Source organism: Rhinolophus hipposideros (genome assembly GCF_964194185.1).
Source record: "Rhinolophus hipposideros genome assembly, chromosome: 4".
In the NCBI taxonomy this organism is placed as follows: domain Eukaryota; kingdom Metazoa; phylum Chordata; class Mammalia; order Chiroptera; family Rhinolophidae; genus Rhinolophus; species Rhinolophus hipposideros.
The window spans coordinates 105,906,914-105,932,646 of record NC_138050.1 but is presented as its reverse complement, the minus strand read 5'-3'; the positions used below and the strand labels follow the sequence as shown (position 1 = coordinate 105,932,646).

General features: G+C 44.6%; 1 protein-coding gene across 4 annotated transcripts in view; it reads right to left on the bottom strand.

Moving 5' to 3' along the window:
• Positions 1-25,733, bottom strand: part of CSMD1 (CUB and Sushi multiple domains 1) — a 1,600,646-nt gene that overhangs the window by 342,125 nt on the left and 1,232,788 nt on the right. For all 4 annotated transcript variants that reach the window (XM_081046432.1, XM_081046429.1, XM_081046430.1 and 1 more), the window contains exon 12: positions 14,870-14,982. In XM_081046432.1, coding sequence (XP_080902558.1) covers positions 14,870-14,982 — 113 coding nt within the window. The remainder of the gene's footprint in view (positions 1-14,869; positions 14,983-25,733) is intronic.

The following is a 25,733-nucleotide window of genomic DNA, read 5'->3' as shown; positions in this document are numbered from 1 at the left end:
CTTTAGCTATTCTAGTTCCTTTGCTTTCCATGTACATTTTAGAATAATCTTGCTTGCGGAGATTTTGATGGCAATTGTGTCAAACCTGAGAATTGGCATCTTTAGTCTGTTTTAGTCTTCCGATTCATGAATACAATGTATCTCGCCATTTACTTTGATTTTCTCATTTCTTTCAACGACAGTGTGGAATTTTTAGCATGTGAGTCCTAGATGTTCACTTAATTTTCATCTCAGTATTTCATTATTTTGAATGACTGTAATTGGTACTGATTTTTTTCCACTGTTTTGATGTGTGAATATTTATTGCTAATATGTGAAAATACAGTGGATTTTTTTTTTTTTTTTTTCAATTTTATTTTTATTTATTTTTTTTTTTTTAATTTGTTGTTTAACTTTTTTTTTATTATTAATTAATTTATTTATTAGTTTCAGGTGTACAAAACAAGGTAATACTTAGACGTTCATCATTTATATCCCTCATACTGTGAACCCCCCTCCCCCCATCCACTATCCCTCCGACCTCACACTGAACCATCACATTATATATATAAAATTATAGTTGGCATTCATTAATGTTTAGCTTCTGATGTACAATGCCATGATCAGGTATCCACAGTATCCCTGAGGTGGTCTCCCAAATAGGACGCATGTCCATCGGATACCCAACAAAATCTTTACAACATTATAGAATACCTTCCCCAAATTAATTTTCAAAAGAAAAACCCTGAGGCCATCTTGTGGTTACCAGCTGCTTCCAAATCCCTTCACCTTTCCCCTTATCCCCAACCCCCTCCCACACACCCATCTAACCACTCTCGGTTTTTTCTCTGCGTCCCCAAAACTGACTCTGATTAGTTCATTCATAGTCTTTTCTTTAGATTCCATATATAAGTGAGATCATATGGTACTTGTCTTTCTCTTTCTGACTTATTTCACTTAACATAATGTTCTCTAGATCCATCCATGTTGCTGCAAATGATAAGATTTCTTTCTTCTTTATGGCTGCGTAATACTCCATTGTATAAATGTACCACAGCTTCTTAATCCAGTCATCTACCGATGGGCATTTTGGTTGTTTCCATATCTTGGCTATTGTGTAAAGTGCTGCAATAAACATAGGAGTGCATACAGATTTTTGAATTGGAGTTTTGGATTTCTCCGGGTAGATGCCTAGGAGTGGAATTACTGGATCATAGGGTAGTTCCATTTTCAGATTCCTGAGATACCTCCATACTGTTTTCCATAGTGGCTGCACTAATCTGCAGTCCCACCAACAGTGCACTAGCGTTCCCTTTTCTCCACATCCGCGCCAGCATTTGTTGTTTGTTGATTTATTGATAATAGCCATTTTGACTGGAGTGAGGTGGTATCTCATTGTGGTTTTTATTTGCATTTCTCTGATGGTTAGTGAGGTTGAGCATTTCTTCATATGTCTTCTTGCCTTCTGTATGTCCTTCTTAGAGAAATGTCTCCCCAAGTCCTCTGCCCATTTTTTTAATTGGGTTGTTTGTTTTTTTGGAGTTGAGTTGAGTAAGTTTTTTATAGATTTGTGATATTAATCCCTTATCAGATATATCATTGGCAAATATCTTTTCCCATACAGTAGGATCCCTTTTTGTTTTATTGATGGTTTCCTTTGCTGTGAAAAAACTTTTTAGTTTGATGTAATCCCACATGTTTATTTTTTCTCTTACTTCGCTCGCGCGAGGGGATATATCAGTGAAAATCTTACTCCGGGTAATGTCCATGAAGTTTCTTCCTATATTTTCTTCTAGATATTTTATGGTTTCAGATCTTACATTTAAGTCTTTAAGCCATTTTGAATTTGTTTTTGTATATGGTGTGAGGAGGTGGTCCAGCTTCATTTTCTTGCATGTGTCCGTCCAGGTTTCCCAACACCACTTATTGAACAGACTATCTTTACCCCATCGTACATTCTTGCTTCCATTGTCGTAGATTAGATGGGCATATAGGCATGGATTTATGTCTGGACTCTCTATTCTGTTCCATTGATCTATGTATCTATTTTTATGCCAGTACCATGTTGTTTTGATTACTGTAGCCTTGTAGTATAGTTTGAAATCAGGTATCGTTATACCTCTACAGTGGATTTTTTAAGCTGATCCTGTATGACATAATTCACAAAATTGGCTTATTGTTTCTATTAGTTTTTTCTGTGAATTACTTGGCACATTCTATAATGACAAATGCATCACCTGAAAAAAGAGTCAGTTTTATTTTTTGCCTTCCAATGTGTGTGGTTTGTATTTATTTTCTTTCTGAAATGACTGCGACTCCCAGCGCCGTGTGAGCGAGAGCAGGGAGAGCAGGCACCTCGCCTTGTTATCTACCTTGCGGGGAGACATTCCGTCGCCCACCATGAAGCGCCAGTGTGAGCTGTATAGGTTTGTTGTAGACGCTCTTTATCAAACTGAGCAAAGTTCCCTCTATTCCTATTTTTCTGAGGATTTTTATTAAAAAGCAGTGCAGTAGCTAGTTCAATGGGGGTCCCGCAAATATACGTCCACCTCTTCATCCTAGAAAAGTGTAACGTGAATTTACATGGACAAAGGGTCATTGTAGATGCCATTTGACTCAAAATGTTGAGATGAGATTACGCTGTACTATCTGGGTGGGCCCTAGTCCCAGAGACAAGTGACCTTACAAAAGACATCAGAAGAGAAAATGATGTAAGACACAGGCAGATATTGGAGTGATGTGACTCTGAGACCAGGGTGCCCAGACAACCCGCAGACGCTGGAAGGGACAAGGGAGGCTTCTCCCCAGAGGCCCCGAGGGAGCGCGGCCATCACGCTGGATCCAGACCCCGGCCCGCAGGACACTCGGGCAGAATGCTCTCCTTGTGTCCTCAGGAAACGAGTACCGTTGGTGGCATTTTGTCAAATGCTTTTTCTGTATCAACTGCTATAATCATGTGATTTTTGTCCTTATCCTGTTAATATGATGATTTACATTACTTGACTTTCAAATATTGAACGAGTCTTTCATTCCTGGAAAAAAATACATCTGGTCATGGTTTATAATTATATATATACATGTATGTATATGTATGTTATTTGCTACTATTTGTTAAGAATTTTTGCCTCTATATTCATGAGGAATATTGATCTGTCATTTTCTTCTTTGTAATATATTTGTCTACTCTGACATCAGCTTCATAAATTAATTGACAAGTATGCTCTATTCTATTTTCTGGACAAAATTGTCCAGAATTGGTGTTGATTTCTCTTTTAACAATTTTTTTATTAATTTTAATTATTAAAATGGCTTTCCCCTTGTGAATCAAAATATTTGTCTTTAAAATTATAATTACAAAAAATTAATTGTGCAGTCATGTGGCAATTTAAAAAATAAATCAAGGATTGTACTTATGCCTACGATAAAAAAACTAATTTGAATAATACACTAGAAAGAAGTATTTTCTGCATACCTCTTACTTAAAAAATATGTGAAAAGATAAATTCACAAGGCTATCTGTCAGATTATTTTTAAAGTGGAAGACTGGACATAAACTTTCAACAGGTTAGAAGACTGATTAAATAAATTACGGTCCATCCACTATGGAGTGCCATGCATCTAGAGATAGAGACAGATGGGGAAAGAGAGAGAGAGAGAGAGAGAGAGAGAGAGAGAGAGAGAGAGAGAGAGAGAGAGAGGGAGAGAGAGAGAGACCAGAAGAGAGAAGTGGAGATGGGGGCTAGAGATAGAGGAGGGAGCAATTTTCTTAAACACCATGGGAAAGTAGTCAGCAAAATGCATACTGTGGCAAACTCTACAGGTCAACTGAACCTCTTCCTTTTACAAATAAATTACAAAAAAACAGACAATAAAAGTATAAATTAAGATACTTCCAATATCATCTACCAATCACACTCCCCAAACAATGAATTTTTAATAATAATTTCAGTACTTACAGCATATCAGAATGATGGAGAGAAAACCTTGTTTGTATTTTGTGTGGGTCTCACAGGTGGGTGAAACGTGGTTTTTCTAATGGCCCTGATGTGTGCTGAGCAGCTACTATATTCTGGAGACTGTCACATGTGCACACACGTACGTCACTGTCACATGTGCATATACATATGCCAGTGTCACATGTGCACACACATGTCACTGTCACCTGTGCACATGCATGTCACTAGCACGTGCACAAACACATGTCACTGTCACACGTGCACATAAATGTCACTGTCACATGTGCACATACAGGTGTCACTGCCATACATGCATACACATGTCACTGTCACGTGCGCACATACATCACTGTCACAATGCACATACACATCACTGTCACACGTGTACATACATGTCACTGTCACCTGTGCACATACGAATGTCACTGTCACATGTGCACATACATACGTCACCATCTCACTCTCACAAAGACCCTACGAGGTGTATGAATGATGTCCACGTCACAGACAGTACTCAGACAGAGGAGACGAATTACAACAGAGATAACTTAAGCATAACTTGACACAGCTCCAAACAGGTGATGCCGAGACCCTGCAGCCCAATTCTCCAATATTCACAGCTCTTCGCATTACACTTTTTTTTCCTTTTAATGGAGCGGAGCCCTCAGGAGAGTGAGGGTGATGAGTCTGTACATCACAGGGCACAGAAGAGAAAGCCTACAGAAAGGGGACCGGTTGGGAGACAGCTGCAATAATCGAGGTGGAAATGCATTCAAAATGGTGAGGATGGGAAAAAGAAGATCACGTAACAAATCAGGGTTTCTTATTTATTTTAATAAAAATTGCAAGAATAACAACAACATCATGTAAGTAGTAAAAGGATAAAACTTTGAGGAAAGACAAAAATAAGAACACTGATCTAACTTGAGGGATTATATCCTTGAACAGAAGAGGATAATTCATCTTTGTATATTATAGAAAAAGCATAAAATTTAGTTCCATCACTTTGAGTCTAAAGCAGATTGTACATCGAGGAAATGTGAAATGACGACTTGTTCTGAGCATACCAGTGGGAGAAAGGAACGTAATGGAAAGTCAGAAATACTGACCAAGACCTAGATTGATAATTATATTTTTGACAAAAAAGAGAAAAGTTTGGAAAGATAACAGTAAAGTTGAAATGGACTGAAAACTAATTTAAAAAGTTTGTTGTAATGGAATTGACTGAGAAAGGAAATAACCACGGCCTTAGGGAGGAAAAGGAAGCAGGAGGGGGGACTGTGAATGTGCTTTCTGAAGCATTATTAGACCACGGAAGCGAGAGTACCCGGAGTCAAAGCCACTTACAATCACATTGCACGAGCTATTATTACACGAGTTTTCTTTTCTTTCCGGAGAACACCCATTCAGGTAAACTGCAGATTTATCTAGACTGTTTGCAAAACACACAGTGTAATGACAGCCTCCAGTTGAGAACCCTTTTAGAGACTTTAATGGGCTTTCATATCCATTTGTGCAATTTACCCAGACGATGTCCCAGTTATTCTTATCCCCACTTCACAGATAATGAGACCAGCGATCAGAGGATCAGTGATGAGCTCACAACTACACTGGAGTCTAAAAATCAGTCGAGGTTAAAATGCTGTTAGTCACAGCTTAAACTCCACTTACAAATGGATTGCTCTAATGAAGGCTTCGTGCAGGTAGACAAAGCAAAGCCATTTAGGAAATCTGGTTAGAAAAAAAAATCTTGCAAAATGTATAATAAAACAGGAAAATATGCCATCTTTAAAAATTACTTTGTAGTACAAAAGTTCTGTGAGATAACCTAGAATTTGGAATGCTGACGCCTACTAGACAGAACTACTAGTTAGAAATGCAAATGTGTGTGGGTTTTGCTCAAGTCTTGAGTTCTGTGTTCTAGCTGGTAACCTTAGCAAACTTCCTCACTTGAAGAAAACGCGGAACAATCACAGCGCTAACCGAGGTGAAGGAAGAAAGGAAAGTATTGATGTGCTGTCTGTTTGCACAGAACGGCTTGCTCGTAGGTGAGCCGAAGATGCAAAGAAATAAAAAAAAAAAAATGGCAAAGTGAGAGCTCATGTTCAGGAAGGTAGAAAATTCTTAATAAAGTAAAATGCTGCATAACAGCAGCTGCGGTATTTTCAGCACCTCGTTACTAAAAGGATTTAGAAAACATCAAAAGAGCAAGAGAGATGATCAAAGCACCTCCGGCACTGATAAAAGATGAAAGGATCTCAGCTGAGAAGAAAAATGATACAGCGATGGCCTCCACGTCTGTCAGACACAAATTAATGAAAACGGCCACATATTTTCTCATGGCACAATTTCAATACAGCTAAATATTTTAATGAAATAAAAATGCTAATTTTATCAGTGAAGATGAATAGCCTGAGTCCCAGAAAAAGGAAATGGGATGAACAAAAGAATAAAAAGGACGGTGCCTATGTTCTGCCCAAAGGCAAACCACATCGGTGACAAGGTGGAAAACACAGCACAGGGGTAAGCGGGGCCCCTGTCACAGAGGGCTTGGGGACCCATGCTCAGCAGCTGTGTGTGGCTCTGCAGCCTATGCGGAACCAACATTCGTGGAGGAGACCCAGAACGCTGGGAGTTTTCTGCAGGGTCACGTCCTGAAGAGCTGATGCTTTGGCCTCTTTTTAGGGTTTCTCTCTCCTGGCTGCTCAGGTTTTCCTGTGGAACCTCGTTTTGGATCAGTCTGTGCGATTTCATTGGAGCCGTTAACCAGGCAGCCTCACCTATTATCCTGCCTCAGCGATGACAGGTGACACGCGTGGCCCAGGAGACAATGGTGGGGCTCAGAGAACGCGGGAGGGATGTCTATCCCTGTGAGTGACCTGTCCAGACGCCTGAAGGACGGTGGAAGGCCCCGCGATGGAGAGCGTGACTCGGAACCTGGCAGGGGCTGGGCCCCTGCACGACTCTGCTGTCAGAAGTGGATGGTGCACGAGGAACCGGGAATGGCGAGCACGCGGCACAGTGCAGCTCTCGCAAAGATGGGGCAATCCGGGAAAGGAGAAGTGACTTGACATTGTCTGCCCGGTGGCAGGTAGAGAAAGATCTTAATGCATCAGCAGGACATGAAATGGGAGATGAGAGACCACCCGTGGTGACAGTCCATCGGGGGACTGTTACCAGACCTGTGAGGGGGCACCAAGCTGAGATATTGCAGGAGCAGGACCGGCCTCCTTCCCACAGACACACCCAGCTTGCAGCACCCACATCTGACACGAGGACTCCCCCTCCCCCACTGGAGTCTGCAGATGAGACTCCCAGGTGACCCACATCGCAGTGTGAATGCAGAAGACACGACGGACAGTGTGAAATGAACATGAGCACGTTGGGAATTTGTGCAGAATGTCCATTCAGTGGGGCGTGGGGGGTGTGCAGCAGAGGGTCGGGGGCACCAGACGCTGAAGTGGATTCAGGTTGGTCTGGGAAAGGGGGCTGGGGAGGCTGTGAAGGGGACCGGGGAGGAGGCAAGTCTCTCACAGGGCCTGGAGGGCGGGTGACAAGCTGAGGCGGGACTCACTGGAACAACAGGGGTGGGGTGGGGGCGCTGGGATCCAACAGCCGACCACAGGGGTCCCTGTTGTGTGCTGGCTTCTTTGCCACTGGGCTACAATTCCATGAAATGTTTAAAACCTAAATGACATTATTAAAAACAACTGGAGAGGACCTAAGACTATATTACTAAGGGTCCAGTGGCCCAACGTGACGCATAACATCCTGATCGCCTAGGAAATGGCTACGGCTTCAGACTTCCTCCCTCTGTCCACTTGTCCTGCGTGTTTCAGGACCTGCTAAGTGCCCTCCACCTGGCCCAGAGCTGCACAGGTGCCCGCGGTGGGAAGATGCCCCAGAGCCCCAGGCTACAGGGCACACAGACAACTGAACACCCACCATGATGGGGGCCGTTCACACAGAGCGTCTAACAGAATCCAGACAAGGGGAGCTTACCGGAGAAAGTCATGTTTGAGCTGAGACAGAAACACGTGCAAATTACCTGTATGACGAAAGCAGGGAACGTGGCCCTGATGGGAAAGGATGTGTGCGAAGGTGAGAGGACGTGCACGCTCCCTGTGGTGGGAACATGAAGGGTGCCGGGGGAAGCAGGAGGGAGGCTGCAGTGTGGCCACCAGGTGACGTTACCTTCTGCGGGCTCCAGGAGGCGCTCAGCGGGGGCAGCCCCCTGACTTTCCTTTTAAAGGCCAGAGAATTGGGACAGGAGTACTGAGTGCGGGGGGGCTTAGAAGGGGCCTGCCAGCAGGGAGGGAGGAAACCAGGACATACCTGTGACCACCTGAAGAGATGCTACCGTGGGCAGTCTTAGGGTGCAGGAGAGATGCTAGGAAGAAGGGTGCAGAGGGAGCACAGAGAAGAGATGGAACTGGCACATCAAGAGGACGAGAACAGCGTTCTTCACCAAGGGTGCTGCTCAGAAGTGACGCTGCCCAGCCCCTCACAGCACACACAGAAAGGACCTGGCAGGGGCCAGGGCGAGCCGGAGGCCCAGATGATGGCAGACATGCTGGATTGTGTGTTTCGGGCCAGGTGGTCCAGAAGCACACGGTTGGGCACCAGGAAAGTATACGTTCTGGGCCTTAAGGACAGAAGGCCTGGACAATGATCAGTTTCATTTCAGGGGTTTCGGGACAAGTGACAAGAAGTTTCTCCTTCCAGCACGTCACATGAATGGCAATACTCAAGGAGCCCAGTATGAGGGAACCTACAGCCCAAGCCCTGTGGGAAGGGGATGCCCGCAAAGGGCTCACGGAAGGCCGTGCACGCTGTTCCACAGCCACCTCTGGGCCTGCACAGCGGAGGCGGGCGTGCGGGCTGCACTTGCGGGGCAGTGTCCCAGGCAGAGGACGCGCCCTGCAGCACAGAAGCCACAGCAGCAGGTTTGTGGCACGGAACCCACTGGTCCCATCCTACACCACAAGGCCCAGAAGCACCTCGCATCACGGGATGAAGGGAAGAAGTGAGAGGCGCAGCCGAGGAGCCAGCCTGGAGAGGACGCCAGCAAGGCTGAGCCATCAGTGACGCTGAAGGGTGCTGGCACCTGCGTGTGGGCGGAGCGCAGGCAGCCAGGCCCCAGGGAGTGGGAGCAGGACAACCTGCCCCAGTGTCCCTTCCGGACTGGATCTGGGGGTCCGTGCTCCCAGAGTGCCCAACTTTCGGTTCTGTGGGTCCACCAGCCTGGTCCTCAGAGGGCGAATGTTTCCAGCAGCAGGATGGGAAAGGCCCACGGCACCTTACGTGACAGCGCCTGCGTGACGCCTGCGAGAGCATTCTGCCACAGGACTAGGTAGTGGTAAGCAGGGAGCCATCGTATTTGGGGAATAATTGCCCTGATCGTGAGGAAGAAAGAGGCAGAGAGAGAAGGGACAGTGGCACCCAGGGGTCTACAGGGACTCCCTTCGTACCCCTTGCCCACGAAAAATGAAGGGGGACGAGGACAGCAGCTGTGCGTGAGAAAAGCATGGTGCTCACTCACTGAGACCCTCAGGGCTGTGGTCTGGGTCTCTGCCACCTAAGCCCCTGGGACCAGCAGAGGAGCAAGTGGGACAGAGGCCATTCCAGAGTGGGCAGGAGAAGAGTGCGGCCATGAATCTGTGTTGTAAGTTCGTCTCGGAAACGAGACAAGTTAGTCTTGGAGATGCAGTTGCCAGGTGTGGAGAACGGATGGAGATGCTGTGAAGTGCCGCCCACACATCCTCTTCAGACCCCAAGCGGCGGCCCCTCAGCTGCTGGGAGCGGGAGGCTGCAACCCTCCTCAGGCCTCAGCTCAGACAGGGCCGGACCACGCGGGGGGCACCCACGGCAATGGCTGGCGGTACCAAGGCCCGTCTCCTTGCTGCGATTTGGGGGAAACTCTGAAGGGTCATCCCAGCTCCAGACGTCCTGTGGGGTCAGCAAGGGCATCTGCCATCATGCCGTCTCTCACCTCCTCCCTCCTTCTCTCCCTCCGTGTCTCCCAGGGCACCCCCAGCACACCTGTCTCCACCGCAGAGTGACCTTCCAGCGCAGGGTAAGGGCTCACAGGTTTAAATAAGGCCTGTGACCCTTTTAGTCCACATTAGATACAAGAGCATATCTGCTGCGAGACAGGAAGTGCACTTACAAATGCTTGGTGACATTCGACTGGGAATGTGCACAGCATTAAAACAAAAGGGTACCTGCAGCCGTTTTGCGCAGCTTTGCCCCCATTATTCTGACAGGCACTTTCCTGCCTGACTTTGACTAAGGAACTTGTCAACTTCACACCAACAAGCCAGGACCATGGGCTCCCTTCCCATACGGACCAGCGAGCTTTCACCCGTTCAGTGCCCCCCGCCCCAGTCCACGGAGGCCCTGAAAATGGGAGCGATGGCACAGAGGACCAGGAGAGTCTGGGCCAAATGCCACCACACGAGCAGGGACGTGCTGTGGTGGTCAGGGAGCGCGGGAGACAGAGACTGATGAGCTGGATCATCAATGAGAAATCGTCTGTCTGTCTGTCATCTATCTATCTATCTATCTATCTATCTATCTATCTATCTATCTATCTATCTATCTATCTATCATCTATCTATTATCTGTCTGTCTATCATCTATCTAAAGGCACTGACTTGTTAGAAGGAATCAGCTCGCACTCCTGACACTGAGAAGCGCAGGCCTAGGACAGCGAGTGGTATAGTTCCAGTCCGAGTCCAAAGGCCTGATGCAGGAGAACTAATGGTGTAAGTTCAAGGCCAAATCTCAGTCCAAAGACTTGAAGTAAAACACTGAGTCCAAAACTTGGAGGTAAAACACTGGTTTTACTGATCAGTGCTTTATCTCCAAGACTGCCAGGTGGAGAGAGGAATTTTTCAGTCAGCCTGTTGTTCCAGTCAGACCTTCGATGAATTAGATGAGACCCACCCGCATTAGAAGGGCAACATGCTTTATGCAGCCCATTGATCCAAGTGTGAGCCTCATGAGAAACCCCCTCACAGACACCCCCAGAATACGGTCAGCCACACGTCTGGGCGTCAGTCAAGCTGACAACACAGTTCCCCATCACAAGCATGTCACATGCTGCACAACATTGATTTTGTCTCTCCGAGAACGGTGAGGAGGAACTCCAGCTGCTCAGTGCATGCACTCGACTGGGGACTCACGCTCTCCCTCCTCACGGACGCAGAGACGCTCAGTCACAGGTTAAGCTGCCTCCCTGATCTCCACTCCCTCCCATTGGCAGTGTGTTCACAGGACATAAGACACAATTCAATGTGGGGGAGACACAGTCACGCTGACTCCCATGATGTTATTGAAATCATCCTCAGCATGAGCCCCCAGGAGGTCTTGTTTTGCTGCACAGCAACACAGCGCAGGGGTCGGTTCCTTTCATTTACCCCCTGCTAAGATTTAAACAGCTGTGGCCCAATTCGTCAAACACGATTCCTGAAAAGGCAGTTCATCGGCACGTGGGACGAGCTCTACGGAACGTCCTTTCTGTGACACACACGACCCAGCGTTAGCACACTTTATGACAGACAGAGAACCCAGAGAAATTCAGTGCCACCAACAAACAAAGTCGCAGTGTTTGGACTAACATGCGGGCACTCAGTGTGCCTGCCGGCCTTCACCAGTGCTCAGAGGACGCCGTCAGGAGTGAGTGATGGGACTTTCCCTTTCTTTTCCATCTGCTGTGAAACATGACGCGCGTTCCACTTTAAACGTGTATAATCTCAAGCTCTCTTACAGTATTACAATATTTAACAAGAATTCTGCTGTATTGTTAAATGTAAGATTGGCTTAGAAACACAATTTTTTGGATCTTCGGTAGTGACTTTTGTAACTTAATGATAGGAATTTTAAAAATACAGTGGAAAAACTATGCACTAAGCCTATTAGCTTCCATGTATTAGTTATAATGCCTGCTGTACATGTGAATTATACATATGATTTATATATTATATACGTGCATGTTATGTATACTACATAACACTTACATAATGTATTGTGTATGGTTGGTCTCATACCACTCAGTGAATAGTTGAAAGTATTGTATTATACAGGTGTACTATAATTATTTACATCTATATTTTTTTTACTTTTTAGGTTTTTAAATAGATTATTTTGATTAAATATTTTTATGTGCAAGGTTTTAAACAAACAAATCTCACCTCTCTTCCATCACTTTCTCAAACAACCTACATATCTCCTTAAAGATTTCTCATTTTTTACAGTTCGAATAATACTTTTTCTGATTATTTTCTTATGGCAGATTATTAGCATTCTCTCTCTCTCCATACTCACACACACACACACACACACACACATACATATATATGTATATACATGCCACGTTTCCCCGAAAATAAGACCTAGCCAGACAATCAGATCTCATGCGTCTTTTGGAGGAAAAATTAATATAAGACCTGGTCTTATGTTACGTTATATTATATTATATTATATTATATTATATTATATTATATTATATTATATAGACCCGGTCTTATGTTATAGTAAAATAAGACTGGGTCTTATATTAGTTTTTGCTCTGAAAGACACATTAGAGCTAATGGTCTGACTGGGTCTTCTTTTCATGGAAACACCTCATCTGCACCTTCCAGCCCTAACCTTGGAAGGCCATGTAAACACTGTATTGTTCTGAAGCAGTTTATGCAAGAGTCATTAGCCCTGCCCCAGCCGTGTTTCCAGCAAGGGGACGTGGTTCACTCATCTCTAAGGACACTCCCATGGGGCCCGCTCCTCAGCGCAGGGCTTTTCCCACTGCAGCTCCCTCAGCTCCCAAGCGCCACATGCAGCCAGGCCACGCCGTGTTGACCCACCAAACGCAGGACACTACCACCCAGTGGCCTTGTGGTTTCAAGGTCGGTAGATGCTTTTCAATGATCTGGCTCATGGGCTTGGTAGGCAATGACTCCTTGTTATATCCTTCAGCTTCTGGATACTCTACACACTTGGAAAGGCAGAGCACAGTGTGTCTGCACTCAAATTCACAAACTGAAGCACAGTCAAGTCCTGACTCTCAGGTTTCTCATCCCCACTTACACACACACTCATCCCTCAGGTTGAAGAGGTAAATGAACTCACTATTTAACGAAGGAACCAGTGAGATATTTTACAAACTGTTTCAGAGGAGAAGCCAAAGAATACACACATACAGACAATCAGCAACCCTGAAATGAATTCGCTAATAGATGTGAAGTGGTCAGTATCCACAGGGCAATGGTCACTTGGCTCCTGCAGGTAAAATCATTTGCATGTTGGGGTCAGGAATCTCCTGCATCGCTGCCAGTTTCCTAGGACTGTCTGGGCTGCAGAACAGCTCAAAGACAGTGAGAGACACAGACCAGCGTGGAACTGGTTAACCAGGATCAGTCTACCCAACACTGAAAGGTGGGCAAGCACTATTTTTTTTTTTTTTTGTCCAGGACCATTTCATAATTTTTCCTGAAAATACCTTAAAAACTGTTTCTAACAGTGCCCCTACAGTAAAACAATCCAAATAACATAATCACCATTTCTACTACAGTACTTTGTAATTTGTTAGTTGCTTAGAATTTTAAAACTTTACTTCTGTATAGTATCTAAAATTTTGAAAAATTCATTATGTGAAATATACATTTATTATTATTTTTTTTTTATTTTGAATACCCATTGTATATTTTCTTAGGTTACAGTTTATAAATACAAGTTTCTTCTCAATAATAGATTATTTTGTGTGTTGGGGAAAGTATCTGGATGGGTTACAAACGTAATTTGCTGGTTATTTTGAGGACATAGCTATGACTCCGCAGGCATTTGTAAGACGGACAAGAATGATCCTGAGGAGCTTTCTCGTGATGATAGCCTCGATTCAAGATGATAGGTTCTTTTCAATCTTGTTGAAAAGGACTTCAAATTAGTTGCGACTGAGTCTGTAAGTGGTTGGGGTGTCTAACAGTGGCAAATGTCACTGAGTCCCCAAACATGCCTAGCGCGCCTGAGGAAAGGCTGGACCGAACAGGGGCTGACGACTGCAAGAGCAATGGGATCACGCAGCTGCGTCCCACGTCTCAAGCCAAAGCCTGAGTGGAGAGCAAGATATGTGGGAGTGGCTTGCAAAAGGTTACAAATAAAGGTCATTTCAGATGCATTATGTAATTCTCTTCACTTCTGCTTACCTTTTGAAATTTTCCACGATAAAATGATTTTCAAAAAGGCAGCCAACATGCTAAGGTTAAAGATACCTGTTTCCTAGGACAGCCCCCAGACGAAACAACAGGGCGGTCGCAAGGCGGGGTGGTGTCTGAGTTGCCCCACACGGAGCGCCACGCTGGAGCCGGGCCCAGCGCTCTGCCAAGGCTGCTGCCCACGCACCTGGAGATGACCACCTCACGTCCCTGAGGACAGCCCTTCCCCAGAGCAATGGCAACAACGAGCCCCCAGCAAGCCGCCTTCTCCTGCATAAGTAAGGCCTGTGCAGGGTCCCCTCCGCTTCCTCCATAAAACAGCTGCACACGAGTATGCACAGAGTAAAGCTGAACCGAATCGGTGCAGTTCAGATCCATGCTCTGTTCACAAGCAGTTTCCCCTGGTTATAAGCACCACACCCCTCCCTGGACGACAAGAAATGCCAAGATGCTCAGGGAGGCACACATTTCAGACGACGTTTTAACTTAGTGTCACCGTCTAATCTGACGTAACGATGGCAGACATCACGGCAAGCCAAGCTTTCAGAAAATTAAACTATCTCCTTGGTAAACACAAAAGCAAAATAAAACAAAGCTATAAGCACGACTTTAAAGAAATTGGAAACATTCATCCTGTTTAGCAGCCTGCTCCGACTCGTCAACCCTCTGTCCATAACGCACAGAGCGGGCGCCGCGCCCTCGGCAGGTGTGTTCTGGCCCTACCTTCATAAACAGCTTTGAATCCAGGCGAGGCGATGCTGTCGTCAGACTGCAGGTGCAGCCACATCTGGTTGCTCATGCTCACGATGAGGTCGGGGACGCTGGACCCAGTCAGTCTGCACAGGAGAGAAAGGGAAACCGTTATCCAAGGCACCCCTGTCTCTATTGCCACCCTGAGGGTGGCTTTTGCTACTTAAACACATGAATCACATAGACAGAGAGGAAGAGAAACAGAGCTACACATAGAAAGAGCAGGCACAGTACCCTCCTCCAAAGAATCAAGTCATGTTTACCTTACACTTAAGTCTCAATGTCACATGTTGTAAAGCAGTTATTCTAGTCCAGAACCGCAAATTTTTATGTTTAATTTTAAAAATCGACATAGGATAACCACCACCCCATTTTTCTGAAACTGAAGACCTTCTCCTGGTGCAGGACTTTCAGTGCTAAAGCTGGGACAGTTCTGGAAAAACTGGGAAGGTTGGTCCCCCCGTTGATGGCGAGTTACAGCTGTGGCTGTGGGGCTATAACTTCTCACTGTCACCATGAAAGCGCCTCTAAACTGGGAAACTTTCTGGTCCAGTCTGGAATATCAGGTACCTTTACCACAAAATCTCTTAAAAATGCATTCTACGATGGAATAGTGCTCAGCACAAAAAGAAATGAGCTCTCAAGCTATGACGAGACATGGAAAAACCTTAAATGCTTATTAATAAATGACAGAAGCCAGTCTGCACAGGCTGCACACTGGGTGATCCCAACTCTGTGACATGCTGGAAAAGGCACAACTATGGGGACAGTGACAGACCAGTTATTTCCAGGGGTTAGGGGAGGGGTGAACGGGGAGCACAGGGGACGTTCAGGGCAGTGAGACTCCTCTGTGTGACGCTGTGCAGGTCGTCACACATCTGTCCAGACCCACAGAAGGAGCGACACCAGGAGTGACCTGATGTGAGCTGTGGACGCTGGGTGGTGACGAGTCAGTGCAGGCTCACCAGGTGTCACAGATGTCCCATGGGGGGGGGGAATGCTGACAATGGGGGAGGCTGTGCGGGCGGGTAGGGGTTGTGGGAAATCTCTGTACCTTCCTCTTATTTTGCTCTGAACCTAAAACCACTCTAAAAATAAAGTTTTATCATGCATATAGGTACCCAAAGGTAACCATGCATTAAGAGAAGACTGGCAGGAACAGCGTGCGTATGGACACAGACTTGGCAGATTTACTGGACTTGCCCCTGCATATTGGCGTGCGGGTCACGCCGAACGGAACGAAGCTGCGATGAAGCAATCGCCATGTGGCACCAACAAAACACTCACTTAGCCCTGCTGTCAGCCAGCGGAAAGAAACACTGGATCCATTGACTGAACTCAACATGCTGACAGAAAGACGTGTTGAAATAGAAAAAAACAGAGGAAAAATTCAATTCAGCCCAAACTAATGTCTAATAGAATAGGAAGCTTTGCTTTCAGCCAAGTGGTTTTGGGAATATGAATACATGATTCGCCCCATCCATCATACCCTTTGTCCGTCAAACCGACATTCCCACCGCGGGTGAACAGAACACCTGATTCTTCCAAGAAAGATGAACGACAGTCATTACTTTGTTTCTTCAAAATGTGAAGTAACTCATGCAACGTTATACACAAATTGAAACAAAGGAAGTGTTTCAGTGAGTGATGCGCAGTCACTAAATATGCATTTCTTTCTGAAGAATTTTTCTTTGCTGGATAGACTCGAAGTTTTATTTGCTTGTTTGATTTAAAGAAATATTTTTGTGTTCCCTGTGCATACATCTGATTGAAGTATGTCATACCCCAGAGTGCACAACCTTAAATGTCCAGTGTCACTGCAGAGTTTCACTTATGATTATAAAGCCGTAGCATTTAGTTCTTGCAAGGAACGGCCTTTTCTAGTCTTTTACTTTCAATTATTCTATGTCTGCATATTACATGTAAGAATCACAGAATTATTTTACATTATTTTTAGTCAATCATTTTTATCTGTATTATTTTTATCTAATCAAGAGGGCTTGTCTTTTCTTTAGGATATAATTAATCATAAATTAAAGTTAAATTTTTGTCATTTCCCCTTTTTTGATCGGTCAATTATTTTTAATTACCCCTTTTATCTAATTGCTTGTTTTGTCCCCCAGCACTTCAAAGTGTTGTTCTGTTGTCTTGTTACTTCTTCTGCTTACATTAAAAAGACGTCTATCAACCTTCTATTTACTCTTTTGAAACTCGTGGTCCTTTGCTTATGCTGCTTTACGATCTTTTCCAGTCCTATTTTTCAGAAGCTTTCTCACAAAGTGCCAGGGTGAGATTTTCCCTGTATTATGCTGACTGGTGGTAGAGTTTCTTCCATCTTTAACTTAATGTCTGCTGCCAGGATTGGAAGTGGACTGGTGATTCACGATGTCTTCAAATATTGATTATGCCCCATTTTCTCTCTCTCTCTCTTCTGCAATTCCTATTACACACATGTATTCTATACATACAGTTTTTGCTTCAGTTTGAATATTTTCTACTAAGCTATCTTCCAGTTCAAATAATATATATTGAGTTCTCTATTGCAAATATTGTATTTTACAATTTCTACATTTCCATTTCATTTGTTATACTTATGAGGTCTGACAATTAAGTTCATGAACTTGTTACAACCATGTTACTAACCTTTTTTGATATCAGAGGGATTATTCATTATGAATTTGTACCCACTGGACAAACAGTTCACCAAGTTTGCTGTTTGGAAATGCTGAAAAGGCTGCATGAAAAAGTTAGACGACCTGAAGTTTTCGCCAACAATTCATGGCTCTTGCATCACGACAATGCACCAGCTCACAGCACTGTCTGTGAGGGAGTTTTTAGCCAGTAAACAAATAACTGTGTTGGAACACCCTCCCTACTCACCTGATCTGGCCCCCAATGACTTCTTTCTTTACCTGAACATAAAGGAAATATTGAAAGGAAGACATTTTGATGATATTCAGGACATCAAGGGTAATACAATGACAGCTCTGATGGCCATTCCAGAACAAGAGCTCCAAAACGGCTTTGAAGGGTGGACTAGGTGCCAGCGTCGGTGCATAGCTTCCCAAGGGGAGTCCTTCGAAGGTGACCGTAGTGACATTCAGCAATGAGGTATGGAGCACTTTTTCTAGGATGAGTCTGTGAACTTAACTGTCACACCTCCTATAGTTTTCTGGAAAAATTCTTGATCATTTCATTTATTTTCTTAAACATAGGAATCATAATGAATTATCAAAGTCCCTAAGGGATAACTGGAATATCTGGGTATCTTGATTTTTTCTATTGTCTGTCTCTTGGCTTTGGGTGGTTGGGTTCTGTTTCTGAACATTTCAGGTAGTTTTTGATTAAATGCCAGACTCTGTACATAAGCTATCATATATGCTGTGTATGTTTTTTCCCTCCTGGGACAACTTACTTTTCTTCTGGCCTGGAGATTGACCACGTTGATCCAATCTGTCTTTGGTAAGATTCAAGGCTATTTCAGGCTTGTTGGTTTCCTGCTGCTTCCACTTTCTTATGCCACGATCCAGAGATTATGGTATTAAGTACACCTTCTCCCTGAATCAAGAGGCCCTAACTTTGTCTCTCTGGCACTGTGAACATTCCAAAAGTTCTGTTTAGCTCTCTAGACCATCAGTAGCACATTTTCAGTTTGGTTTCTTTGCTTCTAGTGCCAGAAAAGTGAAGTTTGGGCAAATCAAACAAGGACCAAGCCAAGCTGCTGCCATTCTCATGTCCTTGTAATTCCCTTTCCCAGGATATTGTGGCCCCTCAAGTCCGCACTGCTTTGATAGCCTGATTCAGCCTTTCCCAAAACCTCATTCTCTGAGCCACATAGAATAAAATAGAATAGAATAAAACAGAGCTCTTTGCCCTGAAGCCCTGAGCAGAGGGTTGGCAGATGCCCCCAGGGGACAGTGAGTGACAGGGGAAACAGGAGATTCATTGTTATGCATGTCCCTTCTTGGTTTCTCTCTTCTCAAATCCTGGCTGCCTTAGATTCTTCTCCTGCACCTGGAAAGATCTACTTTGTTGTTCATTTACTCAGCTTCCATAACTATTCTCAGCAACAGGGCAGGTCCCATATTGTTGGAGGGAGGTGAATTCCAACTGTCCATTTCCCACCTGTCTTAGTCCCTTTTCCTTTTTGTGTCTCTAGGATAATGCTCCCTAGGTCACATGGTCATATTCATAAATTGTATCTCAAGTTAAATTCACAGCCTCACTTAAAAACAGGAAGGAAAGAAAACACACTATTTTATAATCAAGTTTATATAAACACAAGGAAGAAAGTATCTACAATGATTTTCTTACACACTATAATATAAATTGGCCACAATTAATGCAGGGCAATGCTTCTTTATTTTCCTTTTCAGCATTCCCCACCATAGCTCAGAGGTGGGTGGGTGCCCTCCTCATCTCCGTCCCCCACTTGCACTCAGAGCTCACCATTATATTCTCACAGGGGACCCTGTGACTTGGGGACAATGACAGAAGACCACACCACTCCACTGCTCGTCCAGTCATCTCCCTTCCTGCCGTCACCATGGGGAGCCATGGGGAATCTCGGTGTCCATTCCCCCTCAGATGATTCTTGTAAACCAATTCACCGGAGATTGCTTTCAACCCCAGTGACCTTCCCTCCCGTCCGTCTAGTTTCAACACTGGCACTGCTGGGCACACGTCGCACTTTGGTGCACTGTGTCATACAGATCTCAGGCTCTGAACCCCTCTCTGACCACATGGCCTCGGATTTACCTGTCGTCTGCCTGCTTCTCCTGAAACTTGCTCTTCGAATCCCTGGGGACTCTCTAACTGCTTCTCTCCATTCCTGTACACTTGGGGAGCATGGTACTTACTCACGCCTAAACCCTTCAGCGCGTGACTTCTCACCATGCCTATGGCCTCGGGAACGTGGCTTCTCACACCTATGGCCTCAGGGACGTGACTTCTCACCATGCCTATGGCCTCGGGGACGTGGCTTCTCACACCTATGGTCCCAGGAGCGGGGCTGGTACCCTGGCACATTTACCACCCCAGCAATGCTCCTGTTCTCTTCAGGTTCATCCCATCTCAGCATCTGTCTAATCCACACAACAATCCAGTCCATTCCTATATGTGCGCAGATGAAAGTGGATGAAGAATTTGTGGTTTGGACGAATGCATATTTACGATCTTCAGATTCCAGCCAGACACTCAACAACACACGTGTTCCTGTGTCATGTTCAGTGTATGCTTCCTGGGCCACTCCACCGGCCACTGTCCCCCACCATCTCCATTTTTCTCAGACTCCTTCCAAATCCTTATTTCTCGTGATCTCAGCAGATAACTTCATTCATAAATACATGAGGGAAAACAACACACTTAAAGTCATCAGTACATGAAGCACCTGCCTCTGAGTCTCCCTAAAAGCCCGGGTGCCACACCACCCAGTCACTTGGGAGGACGGCACGGGCACTGCCCTCGCTGGCCTGTCGCTCCCCTGACCAGCCCACTGGTCAGCGCGCCACACGAATGGTGCGTCTTAGCCACTCTCCCGCTCCCCCCACCGCACTGCCTCGTCTCACTGAGCACCGACTCCTGGGCATCTCACTCCAACACCACGGACGTCGCCTCCCAGCTCAGAGGTCTGGCTCGTCTCCCTCCCAGACTTTTGATTGAATTTTGACTCGTTCTAAACTTAATTATCGTGCAGAAAACGTTCTTACATTGAAAGACTTAGGCTGCCAAGCTAACATGGCAATCGTGCCTCTGAAGCGTCTCTCTGAGGACAAACATTTGAGTTTCCTGTGGTTCGTACCGGACCCTGCTTTAATTCTGACTGATGTCCGTCTGTCTGTTCACACACAACGAATGAAGCCGTGCACTGCTACACGGCACACAAACAGCCCTCCATCAAAATCAAATTAGGAGGCGTGTGTTACTGGCGTTTCAGAATCGATGGCTGCTACCTATTCGACTGCCATAGCTATGAAAAGGATTGTAGGATGACTTGTTACAATAGATTATTTGAAAATTAATCATTTAATATTTTTAAAAGTTACTTGAAAATAAAGTATTTTGAGCTTTTTTAATTAAAAAGATATTTTACTATTATTTAAAACAAAAGAACATATTTTGCTTTTAGTTCCTCTTTCATGTTTCCAGAACTATTTTACTAGTTAGTGCTCATAAATGATTTGTTTAAAACAAAGAAACAAGTGTTACCAGTATGCTTTGCAACTGATTATCTGTTTAAAACAGGATGTTTTTTCCAATAATTTGTAACTAAAATAGATTCTGGTTTTGATAAAATAGTTTAACCATCATCATAACACATGTTTTAATTGCTTTAAAACAGCTTTGTTTTCTCCCAAATTGACTTTACAGTACACCGTCTTGATTTAAACTAAAAGATAAAATTGTTCTAATGAAACACTAAGTAATTTGGTTCATCCGTTAGAAGAAAACTGTACTAAAATTTTCTTTGGGGAGAAAAGCCATCATACGTAAGCTGCGTCACTTCCCCCCTCTCTCATCTCTCTGTGGGAACCCCTCACGTGTCCCACACACCTTGTGCTCCAGTCACACTGGCTGTTCTAACCATTCTCCAAAAACACTAGCATTTCTCGGCTCCCAGAGTTTTGGCAAAGACTGATATAACCATCTGGGGCCCATTCTTCCTGGAGAGCAACTCCGAGTTCTGGAAGACTCTGAGGGGTCTCACTAGGCATCTCGTAACTCCCTTAGGCAACGCGAGTGTCTTCGTCTGTAGGTCAGCGCAGAACCCTGCATACCTTCACTTTAGGCAAGTGTATTACAGGCATCCAGCATCTGTCCCCTACCAAACCCAGAAACCCCTGGAGTGAAAGCTTATGTCTTTTGGTCTTTTTATCCCCAGACTCTGGCACATAACAAAAGGTTTTGAATAAAGGCATAAATGATTAATTTATATTTTCATTTATGCATTTATTCAAAAAGTACATGTTTAAATTTATAGGAAGAGTTTTAAATAAAGATACACATCTTTGTTTTATCTTACATACCAACTATGTGGCATGTGGGATTCTGTTACCGCTGTGACATTAATTCATATCATTATCTCAGCGGAATTATCTTACCTCTGTGCCGCTTCCCTTACCAGTGAAATAATAGTATTAAATTATCATAAGGAACTTATTCAGATCTAAAAGTCCATTATCCTTTCAGTAGATTTCAGTAAAGATGGAGCTGCCTTGCATTCAGCAGTTCGAGACATCTTGCCACAGTCAGTATGAATGTTGGACTGAAATCAGGACAATTTATGACTCTAATTTCCAGTGTGTTCAGTGATTTACCCAAAATGGAGCAAATTACATTTGATTATGTATTTTTTCCTTTCCTATAACCAGGGCACGCTGCACTGAGAGAGCATCTAGACGCGTTCACAGGAAAATGGGTCAGTGTGCTTTAAAGGCTAATCTCCCCCGTACAACGCAATAACCTTAAGATGTTTGGCTGCTGGCAATATCAGTGTACGTGCGAGATCTCACTTCTGACCAGCTCTTCCCTTCAGCCCTAGTAAGAGATTCCGCAGCTGTATACACAGGCACATCAAATGTGTTGCTAGAAGGGTTGGCTAAATGGAACTGACTATTGGACCACACATAACGCCCATGCGTGTCCCTGTGTTGTGGGGTCACAGCTTGTTTCTTGCTGAGGCTGATTACAAGTCCCTGGGGTGAATATACCACAGGATTTCCCTGTTCACCTGTCACAGGATACTTACGTTGTTTCCACTTCTTTTGCAATTATGAATAGTTACTGAAAACATTCCTGTAGGGTAAATTGCATTTCTCTAGGGTAAATACCTGGGAGTGGGACTGCTAGATCACATAAGTGAATATTTAACTTCATTTGAAATTGCCAACCCCTTTTCCTGAATTGCTGTATCAGGTACATTCCCATTTACTGTCTCAAAGATGACATAGAGTATTTTTCTATTTATGTGATAGTCTCTAAAATAAAATTATGGGATGAAGACTAGATCAGGGGTTCAGGCCTTAGGGTGGAAGAGGGTATGACTACAAAGCCAGATGGGGGTGGGGGGTGACAGACCGTGCCATATCCTGACTCGGGTGGTGGCTATACAAGTCTATACGTGTATTAATAACTGTAGCTCTGGACGCCAAACACTTATAATTTACTGTATGCATATTAAATAAAAACCTGAAGGAAAAAAATAACAAACCCAACACCACCACCTAACTCTGAGCAAACTACAAAGCGATCACAACTTGAGACTGAAGCAATGTAACACATGGAATAAGTCACACCTCCATTCTGCTGGCAGCTATCTGGGAGGAAAGGAGTGTGCTAAACATTTAAAATACTCATTTCCATTGTAAATTGGGCAATTGAAAAGTAAATGCTATTTCTAAGTTAAAAATTGGCCTCAAACTGACCTATGTTAAGTCGTTATAGGTGACATCCTGAAATCTCATAAATTCTGCAGAAAGTGTAGAAAATGCACTGCTACTTAAAATATAAGTCATTTGCCTTAATTGGGTTGATTCAGTGTGAGCTGGAGATTAATAAGGAGGTGTTAAGACACAGTGTGTGGTCTGTCGAGGCACCTGGGTGGAGTGAAATAGGTTTAAGGGGATTCAGAGATGCTCTGTTGAGATCCCACCAGAAAGCTGGCAGACACAGAGCTACCGCCAGTCACAGCCAACTGGGTCATTCAACAAACCAGGATGGAAGGAAGTTAAACTGGTCATAACTGCAGTATTCTGTTGTGCAGATACCGTGTTCCCCAAAAATAAGACCTAACCGGAAAATAAGCCCTAGCATGATTTTTCAGGATGACATCCCCTAACAAACGCCCTAATGCGTCTTTTGGAGGAAAACTTAATATAATACCTGGTCTTATTTTCTGGAAAACACGGTATTTAAATGCCGTATTGACCAGACCCTGGGAGCACATCAGAGCAGAGGCAGTGCTGATGGTGTTCAAGGTTCTCCGTGCACCCGGCACCTGCACGGCAACTCCCAGGTGAGGGTCACACAGGGTGCATCTGTTTACATGACATGTGCCAGTACAGTGAACGGGACAGGAGGGGGGGCAGGCCGTGACTTATACATCGAGCTGACTCTGAAAAACAAACTCAGACACTGTCTTTGCAGAATAAACTGTCAGTATCAGGTACAAGGTCAAACCAGGAGATCACGCGTACATATGCTGAGGATGTTGGGAATCCCCTGGTGCCATCAACATGAGGTTGACTCATGCGCACGTTCCATTCACATGTGAAACTTTGTCCACTGGGCAGCCTGCAGCATAGGAGACGCTGTGAATCCCACAGTCGCAACCGCTACCTTAAATTCATGAAACACCATCAGAATTATAAAGCCTTTCTGTGTGGAACCTTATGAAAGAAACATCTAATGCTAACCTCTTACCTCTGGTCAAAGGAAGAAGAAGTGAACTGGGGCCCAAAGGGAAGTGGCTGTGCAGACATCTGTTTCTGTGTGCAGCCAGATGGTTCAAGAGCCTGTCAGGACATGCAGGCTTTTTTCATTCTCCTCCACACTATGCATGGTATGAACCTTGGAAATGGCACAGAGGGGACCAGAAGAGGACTCTGAAGGAGATGAAGGAAGGCATGCTTGTGTGGGAACACTGAGAAACAGTGTTGGGCAAGATGTCCTGTGTGGCCCCACAAACAGACCACCCAGACTTGGTGTTTCCAGACCCCTGATGAGGCCACAGCAGGTTCCAGGTGAGCTCATTCTCCTCTGAGAGGCAAATGTTGTCCCTCTCACAACAGCGGCAGCAAGGGAACTGATGAAAGACCCCCAGCAACAATGTGTGTCCAGGAGGAGACTTCCATGTCCCCAGGAGCCTAAGACTCTCCTTTCTGAGGAAAGGCAATGAGGCAGCTGCACCTGTGACAGAAACCCCCACACCAGTTCCCCAACCCAGGAAGACTCTGTCTGCAGATTGCAGGGTGGGACGCCCCTCTCCACCCTGAGATATGGGCAGAGGGAAGGTTAGGGGATAAAGGGGGAGACGGGGAGGGAAGCCCTGGTGGGGGATCCCAGCAAGCCCTCCCCACAGACCCCAGTGACACCAGGTTAAGCAAGCACACCAAGACACTGCATTAAAGACTTCAACAATTAACCTGTCATTGGAGCCCCAGCCTACAAAAACTGACCAGAACTTCATGCTAAGCCTTACTAGGGTGACTGCCTGCTAAAGTAAGAGACGTATATCATACCCAGCGTGTCCTAACGTGACAGACATAATAGCCAGGATACAATATCAAGAGCCCAGAAAAATCACAACTTGAAGGAGAAAAGACAATTTAATTACCTGATGACACCTAAAAGAATCAATGTTGGAATTACCTGACAAGGATTCTACAGCAGTCGTCATGAAAATGCTACAACAGTCAAGTGAAAAACAAAACAAAAATCTTAGCAAAAAAAGAGAAATTATACAAACAGAACTAGATGGAAATTATGGAATGAAAAAAAAACAACAAAAACTTAAAAACACCCTGATAGGCTTAAAGTAGAGGGGACTGGTGTGATGATATTGGTTGAACATGAGAATAGATCAGTAGAATTCCCATACACTGAAAAACAGAGCAAAACAGATTAAAAAGAAAGTGACAAACTTGTAGGGACCTGTGGGACAGGGAAAAAAAGACCCAACCTTCCTGTCACCAGAATCTCAGAAGGAGAGAAGGGCAGTGAGGCTGAAAGGGTGGTGAAAAAAATAACTGGTGAAAACTCCTCAAATGTGGGAAGACACATAAACTACAGTTTTCAGAAACTGAGTGAACCTCAAATAGGATAAACTCAAACAACTCCA